The sequence below is a fragment of the Triticum aestivum genome, chromosome 5D, assembly GCF_018294505.1.
Source record: "Triticum aestivum cultivar Chinese Spring chromosome 5D, IWGSC CS RefSeq v2.1, whole genome shotgun sequence".
Classification (NCBI taxonomy): domain Eukaryota; kingdom Viridiplantae; phylum Streptophyta; class Magnoliopsida; order Poales; family Poaceae; genus Triticum; species Triticum aestivum.
In genome coordinates this window covers 562,278,566-562,296,705 of record NC_057808.1, presented here as the reverse complement: position 1 = coordinate 562,296,705, position 18,140 = coordinate 562,278,566, and the positions used below count along the sequence as shown (strand labels likewise).

At 42.6% G+C, this 18,140-nt stretch overlaps 2 protein-coding genes across 2 annotated transcripts; both read left to right on the top strand.

Moving 5' to 3' along the window:
- Positions 1-484: 484 nt before the first annotated feature.
- On the top strand, positions 485-14,652 carry LOC123121241 (receptor-like protein EIX2). Its single transcript, XM_044541142.1, has 4 exons — positions 485-532; positions 649-783; positions 1,375-1,524; positions 12,024-14,652. Exons 1-4 carry the CDS (start codon positions 485-487, stop codon positions 14,487-14,489), a joined length of 2,799 nt encoding a protein of 932 aa, XP_044397077.1. The 3' UTR covers positions 14,490-14,652.
- Positions 14,653-16,034: 1,382 nt separating this feature from the next.
- On the top strand, positions 16,035-16,855 carry LOC123123928 (receptor-like protein EIX2). The gene has a single exon (XM_044544580.1). It carries the CDS (start codon positions 16,046-16,048, stop codon positions 16,853-16,855), a length of 810 nt encoding a protein of 269 aa, XP_044400515.1. The 5' UTR covers positions 16,035-16,045.
- The last annotated feature ends 1,285 nt before the right edge of the window (positions 16,856-18,140 follow it).

The following is an 18,140-nucleotide window of genomic DNA, read 5'->3' as shown; positions in this document are numbered from 1 at the left end:
TGCTGGCCTTTCAATTCACTTGCCGTGGGTGATTTCTACAAGCTGATTGAAGATTTTTATAATGGCAATTTAAACTTGCAAAGCATCAACTCTTCTTTTATTACTCTGTTGCCAAAAAAGGAAGCTCCTGTGCATGCTAATGATTTCAGACCAATCTCTTTGCTCAACTGCTCCATCAAAATCATCACAAAACTTCTGGCTAATAGACTGCAGACTGTCATCCTACAGTTGGTTCATCAGAATCAATATGGATTTCTTAAGAAGAGATCAATTCAGAATTGTTTGGCCTGGTCATATGAATTCATTCACCAATGTCATCAATCAGGACATGATTTAATTATTCTGAAATTGGACTTTGAGAAAGCTTTTGATATGATTGAGCATGAAGCTATCAAGAAACTTCTCATTGCTAGGGGCTTTGGACCTAGGTGCATTATGTGGATGGATATGATTTTCTCTTCTGGGCTATCTTTAGTGCTGCTAAATGGTGTACCTGGAAAACAGTTCCTCTGTAAAAGAGGGGTCAGACAAGGTGATCCTCTCTCACCTTTACTGTTTGTCATAGCTGTTGATCTGCTCCAAACAATTCTTAATGAAGCAATGAAGAATGATCTGATCTCTGCTCCTCTGCATGCTAATATTGATCAGGATTTTCCTATAATTCAGTATGCAGATGATACAGTCCTTGTCATGCATGCTAGTGCTGCTCAATTACACCAGCTCAAAAACTTGCTCATGTACTTCAGCACATTCACTGGCCTGAGGGTTAATTATGAAAAATCAGTAATTGTTCCCATCAACACTACAAATGATAGAATGCTGGAATTGGCTAACATTATGGGTTGCAAAGTTGGCTCTCTCCTCTTCACATATTTGGGTTTAACTCTCTGTCTCTCCAAACCAAAGATTGAGGATTTTATGCCCATTATGCAAAGAATTGAAAGAAGGCTTGCTGGTTGTTCCTCCCTCTTATCATATGGGGACAAGCTGGTCCTGGTTAAGTCTGTGTTTTACAACTTGCCCATTTTCTTCATGTGTACACTAGCACTGCCCTCTGGTGTCATGGAGCAGATTAAAAAATATCTCAAGCATTTCTTTTGGAGGAAATATGGAATGGAAGACAGAGGCACTGCCTTGATTGCTTGGGACAAAGTTTGCCAGCCCAAAGAAAAAGGAGGTCTTGGAGTTTTGGATATTGCCAGTCACAACAAATGTTTACTTGTGAAACATGTCCATAAATTCTTAAATCAACAGGATATTCCTTGGGTCAAATTGATTTGGCAGGCTTATTATCCAGACAGAATGCTTTCCACTAACCCACAAGGATCTTTTTGGTGGAAAAGTATTCTAAAGTTAGTGCCTGAGTTTAGACAGGCTGCTGTCCCCAAGCTAGGATCTGGGAACACTGTTAGATTTTGGATTGACAACTGGAATCAGGGCATATTGAAAGACAGATTCCCACGGCTGTTCTCTTTCAGCAGACATGAGCAAATTTCAGTTCAGAAAATCAAAGGCTTGGAGGAGGTATCTGAACATTTTTTTACTCCACTATCCATTCAAGCACACCAGCAATTTCAAGAACTCTCAGCCATCTTGCAAGCTACCCATCTGAATAATTCACTAGACAAATGGTGCTTCCCATGGAACAAGCAGAATGATGGATTCTCTGCTATCCAAATGTATGGTCATTTGCAAGGAAAAGAGGTAGCCCTCCACTGTTTAAGAGTATTTGGAAAAGTGCTGCTATGTTAAGATATAAGATTTTTCTATGGCTGCTATTGCATGACAGAGTAAATGTCAGAAATCTTCTCTCTAGAAAGCATTTCCATTTGCCAAGCTACAATTGTGAACTTTGTAACTGTTCTTGTGAGGAAACCAGCCTTCATCTCCTCTGGGACTGCCCTTTTGCTCTGCAATGCTGGGATTCAATTGTGCCTTCCAAAGTCAGAGGCATCAATGTGTTTCGATGAAATAAATTTGTTATTAATCCATTTACCCAAGCAGTTCGCAATGAGCATCAGCACCATGGGTTGCTAGCACATTTGGATGCAGAGAAACTCTAAAATTTTCAAAGCTCAAAATCCATCAGTTCAAGCATGGAGAAATCTTCTCAGAGATGATCTCAAGTTGTTACTTCTCAGAACCAAAGAGAAACACAGAGAGGCTTTCAGAGGATGGATTACAGATAATCTTGTTGGGGATCGTAGCAGAATTTAAAAAATTTCTACGCATCACCAAGATCCATCTATGGAGTATACTAGCAACGAGGGGAAAGGAGTGCATCTACATACCCTTGTAGATCTCGAGCGGAAGCGTTCCAATGAACGGGGTTGATGGAGTCGTACTCGTCGTGATCCAAATCACCGATGACCGAGTGTCGAACGGACGGCACCTCCACGTTCAACACACGTACGGAGCAGCGACGTCTCCTCCTTCTTGATCCAGCAAGGGGGAAGGAGAGGTTGATGGAGATCCAGCAGCACGACGGCGTGGTGGTGGAAGTAGCGGGGTCTCGGCAGGGCTTCGCCAAGCTTCTGCGAGAGGGAGAGGTGTTGCAGGGGGAGAGGGAGGCGCCACGGGCTGTCATCCTGCTGCCCTCCCTTCCCCCACTATATATAGGCCCCCTGGGAGGGGGGCGCCGGCCTGGATCCCATCTGCAAGGGGGGGGCGGCGGCCAGGGGGAAACTTACCCCCCAAGGCAAGTGGCCCCCCCCCCCCCACCCTAGGGTTTCCAACCCTAAGCGCAGGGGGGAGGCCCATGGGGGGCGCCCCAGCCCACTAAGGGCTGGTTCCCTTCCCACTTCAGCCCATGGGGCCCTCCCGGATAGGTGGCCCCACCCGGTGGACCCCCGGGACCCTTCCGGTGGTCCCGGTACAATACAGGTGACCCCCGAAACTTTCCCGGTGGCCGAAACTTGACTTCCTATATATAATTCTTCACCTCCGGACCACTCCGGAACTCCTCGTGACGTCCGGGATCTCATCCGGGACTCCGAACAACTTTTGGGTTTCCGCATACTAATATCTCTACAACCCTAGCGTCACCGAACCTTAAGTGTGTAGACCCTACGGGTTCGGGAGACATGCAGACATGACCGAGACGCCTCTCCGGTCAATAACCAACAGCGGGATCTAGATACCCATGTTAGCTCCCACATGTTCCACGATGATCTCATCGGATGAACCACGATGTCGAGGATTCAATCAATCCCGTATACAATTCCCTTTGTCAATCGGTATGTTACTTGCCCGAGATTCGATCGTCGGTATCCCAATACCTTGTTCAATCTCGTTACCGGCAAGTCACTTTACTCGTACCGTAATGCATGATCCCGTGGCTAACTCCTTAGTCACATTGAGCTTATTATGATGATGCATTACCGAGTGGGCCCAGAGATACCTCTCCGTCATACGGAGTGACAAATCCCAGTCTTGATCCGTGCCAACCCAACAGACACTTTCGGAGATACCCGTAGTGAACCTTTATAGTCACCCAGTTACGTTGTGACGTTTGGTACACCCAAAGCACTCCTACAGTATCCGGGAGTTGCACGATCTCATGGTCTAAGGAAATGATACTTGACATTGGAAAAGCTCTAGCAAACGAACTACACGGTCTTTTATGCTATGCTTAGGATTGGGTCTTGTCCATCACATCATTCTCCTAATGATGTGATCCTGTTATCAACGACATCCAATGTCCATGGTCAGGAAACCGTAACCATCTATTGATCAACGAGCTAGTCAACTAGAGGCTTACTAGGGACATGGTGTTGTCTATGTATCCACACATGTATCTGAGTTTCCTATCAATACAATTCTAGCATGGACAATAAACGATTATCATGAACAAGGAAATATAATAATAACCAATTTATTATTGCCTCTAGGGCATATTTCCAACAAATCTAACTTAATTTCTCATGGACTTTCCTAGAGCTGGTATTGGTTAGATGGCGGGATGTTGTATTTTCTTTACTTTGTTGTACAGAACTTTGCTTATTTTTGAATGAAATTTATCGTAGAACGATTGTTCTACGGTCTTTGGTTCAAAAAAAAACTTGCCGTGGGTGTAGTATACTGATGGGTTGTGGGCTGGCTAGCTTTATATAGGCGCCATCCATTAGATTCACTATCTCGCTGTGCCTACTTGCCTACCCCAACTTCTAACATCCAACCACCAACAACCCTCTTGTACAAATATTTTCCTAAAACGTATGGACGATTTCTTTTCTTTTTCAAAAGGGTTTGAAGCCATATATTAAGCATCACAGGTCCTTACAAACACTTAAACAGAAAATAACATTACATTCATATCCTTGGGGTGCCGAAGTCTTCTTCCTCCAGCATCCGATCAAACGTATATATCTAGCAATAATATAGATCTAGATATATCCATTTCAAAGACAATCAACATGGGACGGAGGGAGTATGTGTTAGATATCTTTGCAAATATATGAACATTTCGTAGATTGGGTAGAACATTTTCCATATGTGAATACAATTATTTTCAGTAATGTATATATTCTCAAAATTTTAGGGAAAATAAAAAATTTCTATGTGAACATTTTTATCCATTGTGGTAATAAAATATTTATTATGACACAATGGGACTCCAAATGGTTGACCTAAAGAACTTATTTGCAATTAATTTGCAAGAACTTAACCATTTTTCTCAATGAAATATATTTTTTAGGGGAAAATAAAATATTTCTATCTGAACTTTTTTTCCCACTCGTGGTATTAAAATATTTATTGTGACACAATGAGACTAAAGGGTTGACCTAAACAACTTATTTTTCATTTAATTATATGAACTTGACAATATTTTCAATAAAAATATAGTTTGCTGGAAACATGTAAATATATTCTTTCCGAAAATAATTGTGTCTATTTTTTTTTTTTTGCGGGTGGGGAGAACTAGTTGTACCGAAAAGGTGCTAGGAAGACAACCAACCTGAATCAATGTGACCAATAAAGACGAACACCTTCATGTATGACTCGGGGACGGGTCACATGAGGCCCAAATTTGCTGTACTGACCTGAACCAAAGGACACATAGGTAGCACGAATCAGTAAAATTTGGAAGGACTTCCCCTAGAAAATGTAATTTGAAAGGACTACAAGTTACCACTACCGAAAAAAAAAATTGATGATGTGCATCCTTCACATTAATTGCTTTCACTCACTTGCTGCAGCATAGCATCTTTTTTCTTCTCCTATACGGCAAGGCACTCTGGAGGAATCAACGCAGAAAACAACCCGGCCTTGATGTCTGGGCATTGGAATTCCAAGTCATCGATCACAACCAGGTCGTCGTTGGTGTGCTCATCAGTAAGTCAGAAGTCAAGTCTTTTTGTTATTTTTTTGGCTGCAAAATGAAGTACTATATTGCTCCGTATTAATCAAACAAAGACACATTACGGTCCTCATACGGCAGTAGGACCTAAGTTGTATTCCTCGACAGCAACAATTTACTCTTACTCTGTCATGGAATACACAAGTGCAATCCATGCATGCTAGAATCTCAGCTTCATATGCGGAGGTAGGATCATACCTGCACCTGCAGACTTGATCAAGGCGAGATACTACGTGATATGAAATTTCCCCTTAATAACACAACCTTTTGGACCAAAGCGGCAGGTTTGGTCAACTATTTCAAGTGATGAGTATCTGCAATGATGTTCCCCGCCAAAAAAATATCACCTTTTGGCTGATGTTTGATCATGAGCAGCGAGTTGATGTAACATTTTTTTTTTGACTACTCGAGTGCTGAACTAGAGAGCAAGAAGTTTCTGCATCCCTGGACCTGAGGTATATGTTTGTAGTAGCTTGAAAGTTAGAAACACAGAGCAAAGCTCGATGTTTCCACTTGCTGCGCTACACTGGCTGCACTGGGTTCAGACTTTTTTCAGACAGACTAACTAAATTTTTTGGCGAGTCAATAACACCATAGGTGTCTGAAGTTGGCGAGAAAAGTCAGTTTGGTGCTAAAACTTGCGGCATACATTGAACCGGTGACAAAACTTGTCTTCAATGTGCATCTACGATGCAAATCACGTTTATATACGCAAATGATGCTGAGGAGGCACGCCACATACCGGCGACCTTAACCTAAAATGCGGTCCATGCTAGCCAGCCCTCCAAGTTTGGCTTCATGTCTAACTGGGATAGACAAACTTAATTACCATATACGAGCACGAAAATCGGGCTTAAATGGGCAGCAGCAGCCGCGGACCATTTTTCACATGATATTTTTTAGTTCGTAAATACTAACAAAAATCATATTTATTATTTTAATTTTAGATTTTTCTTTAAATTACGTGAACATTATTATAAATAATAATATGTCTCGTAAAGAGAATACACGAATATTTCTGGTGAACACATTAATATAGCCTAAAAATAAATGAATATATTTTGAATACATTAATAATAATTTTATACTTAAAGACATTTATTATAATTCATAAATATTGTTTCAGTTATATGTTTTTAGATAACATGTGAATGTTTTTCGAATAAAATGAACATTCTTTTAAATAAGAACAATTTTTATAATTGCAAATATTTTTTTAAACCGGGCATAACCCCTTTCCATTACTGTGACATAATGGAAATACATCAGTCCAGAGAAAGAGATAGGAGAGGAGGGAGCGGGTTCGAGCATCGTCGGGAAACCCACTGTGAGCACTCGCCATCGAGATTACCCACTGCAGGACGAAAAACCTGGCGACACCATATATCAGTTTAACTAGGCACAACAGCCCCTACATCGACCATAAACGAGATGGGTTGCGGTGAACATTTGTATGAATATTATTATTAATTTAGATATTTTTACAGAATTCTAGGAAAGGAAGAAAAACTAACATCTGCAAATGGGCAGCGGTGACTGCTGCACACTTAAGCCTTATGTGCGTGTTCGTTTATATTCAGTCCATTGCCTAAAAAAACGTTTATATTCATCCATTAAGGATACAAATCGTCTTTGGACCGGGAGTGATACTTGGTGTCAGGGGCGGACCCAGCATTGGGCCAAGCCCAGGGCCCATGCTGCTACAGTTCCTCTACAATGTCGCTACAGTGCGCGCTTTGCTACAGTCAACGAAGTAATTCATCATCAGGGCCCAGCCCCCCCCCCCCCCCCCCGCCTGGGTCCTGGATCCGCACCGCTTGGTGTGGTGGCCGACCTGGCCAGCCAGACAGGGACAGGTCGTGTGTTCGATCCTGTGTGCAGTAATATTTTGCGTCCCAATTTCCGCCCTGACTGGAGGGGCCCAAGTGCCATAGTAACGTTTCATTTGTTTTTTCAAGAAAAAAATTGCGTGTCTTTTTGTGAGTAAAATAAAATTCCAGGGGGTTTCACAAAAAACCGAGGCACACGCCCTTGCATGTGCCTTCCAGTCATTGACACTGGGTCCCACGCCATGTTGGCGAGCCTCGTCATCATTCTATGCGTATACAAACGCGATTAGCACCGTAGATGAACGCACAAGCCAAGTTTTGTCACCGGTTCAATGTATGCCATAAATTTTAGCACCAAACTGACTTTCCTCGTTAAGTTCAGACACCTGTGATGTAATTGACTCTTTTTTGGCACATCTCATCGATCATCCTCAGTTCTGAATGCAACCCCCTTATGTTTGTTCAGAGGGGAGCACAACCACAAGTTTTCACACAAACCAAAAAAACATTAGTATCGGTATCAGGAGAGGATTTTATTTTGCTGATTCGATTTGTTTCTTCTTTATATAAACCAGGACACAATCCATACTAGACTGAGAAAACTGAGTTTTTTTTTGACACACACGCCAGATGGTACAAGGAAGAACAAAGGAGAACCTGAAATGAGCTTTGGCAAGCAGCCAACACCAAGAGCTTAGCCCTCATCACCAATAGGTAGACCGAGAAGAGCGGGAACTAGTATTGTTGCATCAGTCGAAAGGAGATACGTCACCGAGAAGACGTAGAGAAGAAGTCACCTGCTGCCTTGTGATCACTCGACGCCTTGAAGAACTAGGAGGGTCGCAGCCACCATCGAAGGGCTTCCCACGGCCTGGCCACGACAAGATGGAGAGAGTCCCAGATCGTGCCGACTGGCAATGTTCCACTGAGACAGTCCTACATCTCGTCTGGGCCATACCACGACCACCATCACAAATAGAGAGAACCAGAACATTATGCAAGGCTACCAAACCTCAGGCATCATCAAAGGGCACCGAACTCCGAGACCTCACCGCTGCCACAAGCCCCCAGGTGATAGGTCAACCATTAGCACCAGAATGACCAGGGAATTGTCACTGCAACAAATCACTTCCACCGCCACCATCCTACACTCAAACAACCCAACAAGCACTCAAACCCAGACATCAAGCTACCAACAGCGGATCTGTGGCTCTAAAAACAAAGTCTCAAGGGGTAGAGACGGCATCAAAACACCGTCATCATCCAATCCAGAGATGGCTCTGTGGCTTTCGCCCGGGGCACACGAATCTGGCAATTGCATCACTCACAGCAAAGACAGACTGCAGAAACCTAGCATGACAATGGCAGAAGAGGAAGAAGGAAGCGTACTGAACGCAAACGCACTATGTTCGTTCAGGTAGGACTAGGATTACTCACAGCCAGAATTTATTCGGTGCCCAACACAAGAAATACTACATGATAGGAATTTTGTTATGTCGATTGGATTGTTTAATTTCTTCCACTTTAGCTATATGTAAGTCGCCTGAATTTTGAATTTGGGTCAGCCAATTTCTTGCCCATTGATTTTTGCTCTGAGATTCGTGCTGTTCTTTTCTAGGCTGTTGTATCAGTTGGTTTGGTTTTTTTAACTGATTGCTACAGGGCTGAAGCCCATTATCTGTACCGCCCAACCCATCCCAGCCCTCTTTCCCTTTATTTTTTTCTTCTGTTTTTATGTTTTTATGTGTTTCTTCTTTTGTTATTTGTTTTTCTTTATTGGTTGGTTTTACTTTTTCTTTTGTAGGTATTTTTTGGATGTTAGTGAGTGTAAATGTATACACATACATACTATTCAATATGCGCAAAAATTACACTAGTATATGATTGTTGTTTGCATACTACAAAAGTACAATTTTAGTGCAAAGGTGTGTGTAAGTTTATTTTTTACTTTTTTCATTATCTTTATTCTTAAAGAGTAATACAAATGACAGTAATTAATTGTTCCTTATAAAAGATTATTTTGAATCCGCGCTACTCAAGGGGAAAGGTTAGTCCATAGTAGCATTATTTGTTGTTGCAATAGCAGGTTCCTGAAGTCCAGAATCAAATTGGTTGTGCACATGGGACGGAAATTGCATTTCTTTTTTGAATGTGGAAATTACATACTGGTTGATTGGTTGTGCTCACGCCAGAGCCACTACTGAAGAAATGAAGAATTAGTCCGATAAGAGTAGCACTACTGAATTGTTTAGTTTATTCACACGAACTTTGCTGGACCTGACTAGACATACTACTCAAGTTAAAACTTCATTTCATCAAGTGGTTACAGTGAAGGAAAGTGCATACCTGGTTCATCGTGCACATCGCAATCGCTCAACCGCAAATGAAATGATGCTTTGGTTGATTCTTTCTGCACAATTAAATCGGGAGGGGTTGATTATTTCTGCACAATTAAATCGGGAGGACTAGTCAAAGAGTGCTGAGCTAAATAAAAAGAAAGACCTCTGCATCCTGGCCTGAACTTGAGGGGTTTTTTTTTTGAGGGAACTTGAGGTATTTTCTTTACTGCACAGAGAGATAAACTAGACGAAAAAACTGATTTTTTTTGGACAATAGGAATAGGAGAATTGAGGAAGTTGGCGGGTCCCTGTGTTTAAAGAGATTACTCTCGATGGAGTGGTTTTCAATGTGGATTTCGAGAAGGCGTACGACAAAGTCAAATGGCCTTTCCTTCAACAGGCCTTACACATGAAAGGTTTTGATGAAGCCTTGCGACGCCAGGTAGAATCTTTCACACAAAAAGGGAGTGTTGGAATTAAGGTGAATGACGACATAGGTCATTATTTCCAGACACATAAGGGCCTGCGACAAGGTGACCCGATGTCTCCTATTTTGTTCAACATTGTAGTTGATATGTTGGCAATTTTAATAGGAAGGGCTAAGGAGGCTGGTCAGGTGGGTGGTTTGGTGCCTCACCTAGTGGATGGAGGTGTCTCTATCCTTCAGTACGCCGATGATACGATCATCTTTATGGAGCATGACTTGGCGAAAGCGAGAAATATGAATCTGGTGTTATGCTTATTTGAACAATTGACCGGGTTAAAGATTAACTTTCATGAAAGCGAATTGTTCTGTTTTGGAAGAGCCAATGACGAACAAGAGGCTTATAAGCAATTGTTTGGGTGCGAATTGGAGACGTTACCTTTTAAGTATTTAGGTATACCAATTCACCATCGTAAGCTCACAAACAGAGAATGGAAGTGCATCGAGGATCGATTTGAGAAGAAACTGAGTTGTTGGAAGGGCAAGCTCATGTCATACGGAGGTCGATTAATTTTTATTAATTCGGTTCTCACGAGTATGCCTATGTTTCATTTGTCGTTCTTCGAGGTTCCAGTTGGAGTAAGGAAAAGGCTGGACTTCTATCGATCCCGTTTCTTCTAGCAGAGTGATGAGCTAAAAAAGAAAATACGGACTTGCCAAATGGGATATCATTTGTCGACCAAAAGACCAAGGGGGTCTTGGGATTGAAAATCTTGAAGTCAAGAACAGATGTCTTCTCAGTAAGTGGCTGTATAAGTTATCTTTTGAGACTGAGACCACATGGGCACAGATTCTCCGTAGTAAGTATCTTCAGTCCAAATCATTGTCACAGGTGACAGCGAGGCTGCTGGACTCGCCTTTTTGGAAAGGGCTCATGAGAGTTAAAGCAGCCTTTTTCAATAGGACAAAGTTTATTGTCGGAAATGGCGCTAGCACGCGATTCTGGGAAGATACTTGGCTAGGAGAGACACCCCTTGCGCTTCAATACCCGTCGCTTTATAGTATTGTTCAACGACGTGATGCTTACGTTGCAACAGTACTTCAGTCCACCCCCCTTAATATTCAATTCAGAAGGACGCTAGTCGGCAATCGTTGGGAAGCGTGGCTCCATTTAGTGACTAGACTAATGGAGGTTCAGCTGTCTCAACAGCCCGATAAGCTGCGCTGGAAGCTTACTAGGACTGAGGAGTTTACAGTTAAATGAATGTATCTTGATGTTATCAATTCTAGCTCCATTCCTAGTTCCAAATATGTTTGGAAAGTCAAGGCTCCGTTGAAGATCAAAGTGTTTATGTGGTTTGTGCATAAAAACAAGTTATCTTAACTAAAGACAATCTGGCAAAGCGTAACTGGACAGGACCTACTAGGTGTAGCTTCTGCGATCGGGATGAAACTATCCAGCACCTGTTTCTGGATTGCCCGTTGGCTAAGGTTCTATGGCGGACGGTGCCCATAGCTTTTAACATTACTCCTCCGAGCTCTGTCAGCACGTTATTTGGAACGTGGCTTAACGGGATAAAGTTCGAAACAGCGAGCCATATCCGCGTAGGAGTATGTGCTTTATTGTGGGCAGTCTGGAACTGCAGAAATGATTTGGTCTTTAACAGAACATTAAATATTCATTTTTTGCAGGTTATCTTCCGGGCCACTGCGTTGATCCGTCTGTGGTCGCTATTCACTCCGACGGAGGCCATGGAGAGTTTAGTTACTGGATCTATCCGGTGGGAGATGGTAGCACGAGATATCTTCAACCGGTTTGGATGGCGGTCATGTAATAGGATAGGCAATTAGTTTTCCTATCTTTTTTGTGCCAGCCGGTTGTGGCTTTTTGGCCTTTTTTTGGCTCTTTGTGAGCTTTTATTACTTGTTTTGAGACTGCAAGACCTTGTTGAGCCTATTTACTTTTTATAAAAGTGGCCGTATGCATCATTCTGATGCAGAGGCCGGGGAGCCCCCCTTTCGAAAAAAAAATTGAGCACACACTTTAATATGATCCACTATCGACAAAAAAGCTAAGAAAAATATACTCAATCTTGCAACATGGGATTCCACCGCAGCTCGGTAATCTCTCCAACTTACAATACTTAAATCTCAACCCTGGGTTTACTAACACGGGTGCATACTCCACGGATATCACCTGGTTGTCACAGTTATCTTCACTTGTGCACCTGGACCTGAGCTGCACGAACCTTAGTACAATTGTTCACTGGCTTCCGGTGGTGAACATGCTTCCATCTCTAAAAGTTCTATGTCTTAGCACTTGCGATCTTAGAAGTAGCTCGGGTCCACTTCAGCTTACAAATCTGACTTCTCTTGAAACACTTGACCTTTCTGCCAATTACATCCATGCACGTATCACACCCAACTGGTTTCATGGTTTGACTAGACTTAAATATCTAGATATCTCACGGAATGGTTTCTATGGCCCATTTCCGGACGAAATTGGTAATATGACTTCCATAGTATGGCTTGATTTATCACAAAATAGCCTTGTGGGCATGATACCATCAAACTTGAAGAGCCTGTGTAGCTTGGAAGAATTCATTGTATATGGAAACAACATCAATGGAACCATAACAGAATTCTTCCAACGCTTGCCTAGTTGTTCATGGGATACATTGATAAACTTGAATCTACCTTTCAGCAATTTGACAGGAAGCCTACCAACCAAACTAGAACCTTTAAGGAATCTGATCCACCTTAATCTAGCTGGTAACAATCTCACTGGTGTTGTGCCACTATGGATAGGTGAGCTCACAAAGCTAACTAAATTGAACCTGAGCTACAATAACCTACATGGTTTCATACATGAAGGTCACTTATCAGGTTTACAAAGCTTGGAGATGTTGTTATTCAATAATAACTCCATAGCCCTCGCGATGAATTCAACATGGGTTCCTCCTTCCAACCTAACAGATGTTGGACTTTGGTCATGCATTCTCGGGCCTAATTTTCCACCGTGGCTTAGATGGCCAACACGTCTAGACCTTCTTGACATCTCAAACGCAGGCATATCTGACACAGTGCCGGAATGGTTTTGGATAACGGCTTCCACGTTGACTTCTCTGAATATGCGACAGAATAGAATTAGAGGTCATTTGCCATCTACAATGGAATTTCTGAGAGCAATTACAATTGATCTCAGTTCTAACCAGTTCAATGGCCCAATACCTAAGCTTCCCAATAATTTGACTAACTTGGATCTTAGTAGAAATAATTTCGTCGGGCCACTACCATTAGACTTTGGAGCACCAAATCTAGAAGCACTTATTCTATTTGACAACTCCATCTCTGGCACCATTCCGTCTTCTTTGTGCAAAATTCGATCATTGTGTCTATTGGATATCTCCAATAATATGCTAACTGGACCATTTCCTAACTGCTCCTATGATACATCCACACCAAACAACACAAGCATGAATATTCTTAATCTAAGCTTGAGAAACAACAACCTCTCTGGTGAGTTTCCTTCCTTTCTCCAATACTGCAAGGAGCTCGTCTTTCTTGATCTTGGTCAGAACCATTTCTTTGGGACTTTGCCAACATGGATTTGGGAGAAGATTCCATATTTGGCGTTCTTACGGCTGCGTTCAAATATGTTTTATGGTAACATTCCAGAGGAGCTTACGAAGCTAGTGAATCTTCAGTATTTGGACCTTGCCTACAATAACATAACAGGAAGCATACCCAAATCTATTGTTAACTGCAAGAGGATGATAACAAGAGATGACGGCGGTGGTGGTGATTTCGATGATGCTTTAAATTGGCAATCAACAACTGCTCTTAATGCCTTGATCAGCTATACCGAGAATTCCACAGTTGTCACAAAGGGTCAAGAGAGATTATATACAGGAGAGATCATATATATGGTGAATCTTGATTTATCTTGTAATAATCTTATTGGAGATATTCCCGAAGAAATCAGCACTCTTGTCGGATTGAAGAATCTGAATTTATCATGGAACAGCTTTAGTGGAAACATTCCTGAGAATATTGGCGCCCTGGCACAGGTGGAGTCGCTGGACTTGTCACACAATGAGTTGTCTGGCGAAATCCCTACAAGCTTATCGGCTCTGACATCATTAAGTCGCTTGAACCTGTCCTATAACAATCTGACAGGACATGTACCATCAGGAGATCAACTGCAAACACTTGAGGATCCAACTAGTATTTATATTGGCAACCCAGGCCTATGCGGTCCTCCTCTCTTACAGAAATGCTCAAAAACCGAGCCAATCCCAGCTACTCGAGAACACCATGAAGATTTAAACGATGAGGTATCGTTTTTCATCGCTATGGGTTCTGGATATGTAATGGGTCTCTGGGTAGTCTTTTGCGCCTTCTTGTTCAAGAGGAAATGGCGAGTTAAGTGGTACTCCATCTGGGACAGGTTGTGTGATTGGGTCTATGTGCAAGTGGCCGTTACATGGGCTTCCTGGACTAGAAAAAAAACCACAGAAGCTGAGAACGATCGCTAGCTCACGCTGGTTCTCCATTTTCTACCATGTAGGGTGTGGGGATTTATAGTATTGTACTACTATTTTTCACAGATATGTATTTGAGGATTGTGCCTTAGAATAAGGATTGGGCATGTAAAGTTGATGTGTAATGAATAATGCCAGGGGCAGCACCAAGTCCCCTGTTCCGGGTGTGTGTGTTTCAATCTGTGAAGTTAACTGGTGGCCAAAGTTTGCAACGGTTGTCGGCGTGCGTGCCGAAGTTTTAAGCTAGTACCACAAATTAAGGTTGTATAAGGTGAACAGCCACAGGCAGCAGCCTTTGGCTGGGTTTGCGCACGCAGACCTAACTCGACACTTTCATTCGCTGCACTATACTGGGCGCAGAGACATTTTCTTACCTAGGGAAACAACGCACGGGGTGTCGGGGTTCAGACTTTTTCAGAAACTAATTTACCACATGCGACTCCGGCTAAGATTTCTGACATAGATAATTTAGTCTGCACAAGTGATATTACAGTGTAGGATTTTACTATGTTGATTCTTTCTATCGATGAACTATGCCGGGCGTGGACGTGATTTCGCATATCCCTAGGGAAACATCGTACAGGGGTCCAGACTTCTTCATGTGAACTAATTTGGCATATCTCTGAATCCAACCCATATCTCTGGTGTCTGTTCAGATAGGACTAGGGTTTCCGAGAGACAGAATTTACTATGTAAAAGAGTGTCAAACACAAAGGAAATTGTAGCAAAACGGTTTTATTGTGAAGATCAAATCACTCGACGCATTATACTGGGCGCTGACACTAGTACAGGTTTCGGACTTGTTCAGTCAAACAAATTTTACTGAAATAAATGCATAGTCACCATGTTTGTTCAGAAAGATAGGACTAGGATTACTCTCAACCAGAATTTAGTTTGTGCAAGAGTGTCAAACACAATTGGTGTTACAGGATAGGATTTTTATTATGTTGGTTGGTTCTTTTTAACTACTGTACATAGTGACAGAATCAAGCGTACTAGTTGGTTGGTTACTCTGGGGCGTCAACGTGTGCACAAATATATAATTCGAGAGGATATGATCTGCATCACTCACCTTGAGGTATGTATGTGGTTCTGATGCTTTCATTCACTTCCCAGAAGGTATGGCCGGAGGCCCTGCCGTATACGGCAACGCGAAAACAACCTTGATGCCTGGAATTCCAAGTCATCATACCCAGGTCGTCGTTTGCTGTGCTCCTCATTCAGTCAGCAGTCTCACTCATTTTGAGATGCTTGGAGAATACACTCACTGAACCTGGACGGGAATTCGGCCTAGAATGACTTACCGTATCCTTTTCACCTGTAGAAATCTCTCCTCCAAGCTGTACTCACATTTATGGCTGGTCGGCATCAGAGAAATCGCAATAATACGACTCTTCGAGATTTTTCTCCTCCAAGATGTACTCACATTTATGATAGGTCAGCATCAGGAAATGAAGCGTATATTGTTGGATAATATACACAATTTATAGCAAACCACGCGGTTTGTACCCTACATCAAGAAGAAACATATATCCATGGCAAAAGCACCAATGGACAAGCTTCTACTCTCCCACATTCACGTAGCGATATTAGCTGCCCTTCTCTTGCTCACCCATGGAAAGGGGTTTATAGAATCATCATCATCATCATCATCATCATGTTGCCATCTAAACGATACAGTCACCGGCTGTATCGCCCACGAGAGATCCGCGCTTGTCGGCTTCAAAGCAGGCCTCTTGGACCCTGCGAACCTCCTTTCATCGTGGAAGGGTGATGACTGCTGCAAATGGAAGGGTGTCTACTGTAGCAGCAGAAACAACCACGTTGTCAAGCTCGATCTCCCGGGCCATGGTTGCGACCATAATGACGATACGATGACGCAAGTGCTGGGAGGCAACATCAGCTCCTCGTTGCTTGGTTTGCAACAACTAAAGTATCTCAACCTCAGCTGCAATGGGTTCGATGGGGTGCAAATACCAAAGTTCATAGGTTCTCTCCACAAGTTGAGATACATCGACCTATCTATGTCAATGTTCACGGGAAGGATACCACCGCAGCTGGGAAATCTCTCCAGCCTACGGTACTTAAATCTCGCTTCTAATACATACTCCAATGGTATCACCTGGCTGTCACGGTTAACTTCCCTTGAGCACCTAGACCTGACCTTTGTGGACCTCAGTACAGTTGTGCACTGGCTTCCGGTGATGAACATGCTTCCATCTCTGAAAGTTCTTTACCTCCGCAATTGTTTCCTTAGAACTAGCTCTGGATTACTTCAGCTTTCAAATCTGACATCTCTTGAAAGACTAGACCTTTCTGCCAATAACTTCCGTACATATATCACACCCAACTGGTTTTAGGAGTTTTTTTTTTTGAAAAGGGGACTCCCCGGCCTCTGCATCAGAACGATGCATACGGCCCTCTTATTAAACAAATAAATAGGTTCCAACAAGGTCTTAAAGTCTCCAAATAAAAATAAAAAAGAGAGAGCTCACACAGAGCCAAAAAAGCTAGAAGACAAACTAGCCAAATAAAGGACACCACAACCGGCGGGCAAAAAGATAGATAGGTAAACTAATTGTCTATCCTATTACATGACCACCATCCAAACCGGTTGAAGATATCCCGAGCTACCATCTCCCAGCGGATAGATCCAGTAACCAAACGCTCCCTGGCCTCCGTCGGAGTGAGTAGCGACCACGAACGGATCAACGCCGTGGCTCGAAAAATAACCTGCAAAAAATGAATGCGTGTTGTCCTGTTAAAAAACAAATCATTTCTGCAATTCCAGAGAGCCCACAACAAGGCGCGGACTCCTACGCGAATATGTCTCGCTAAATCGGGCTCTATCCCGTTAAGCCATGTTCCAAATAACGTGTTGACAGAATTCGGTGGAGTAATATTAAAAGCAATATGGACCCTCCGTCATAAAACTTTGGCTAGCTGGCAATCAAGAAAAAGATGTTTGATCGTCTCATCCCGATCTCAGAAACTACACCTAGTAGGTCCTGTCCAATTACGCTTTGTCAAGTTGTTCTTGGTTAAAATAACTTGTTTATGGACAAACCACATAAACACTTTGATTTTCAAAAGAACTTTGACAGCCCAAACATGTTTGGAACTAGGAATCGGGTTTGAATTGATAACATCAACATACATTGATTTAACTGAAAATACTCCGGACCTAGTAAGCTTCCAGCGTAATTCACCGGGTTGTTGAGAAAGATGAACCTCCATCAGTCTACTTACTAGACGGAGTCGTTCTTCCCAACGATTGCCCACTAGTACCCTTCTGAACTGAATATTAAGGGGGATAGATTGAAATACCGTTGCAACGAACACCTCACGTCGTTGAACAATACGATACAAAGACGGGTATTGGATGGCTAGGGGTGTGTCTCCGAGCCAAGTATCCTCCCAGAATCGCGTACTAGCACCGTTACCAACAATAAACTTTGTCCTATTAAACAGGGATAATTTGACTTTCATAAGCCCTTTCCAAAAAGGTGAGTCAGTCGGCCTTACTGTCACCTGAGACAAAGTTTTGGTCTGAAGATACTTGCTACGGAGAATTTGCGCTCAAGTGGCATCAGTCTCACTAGATAACTTCCACAGCCACTTACTGAGAAGACATTTGTTCTTAAC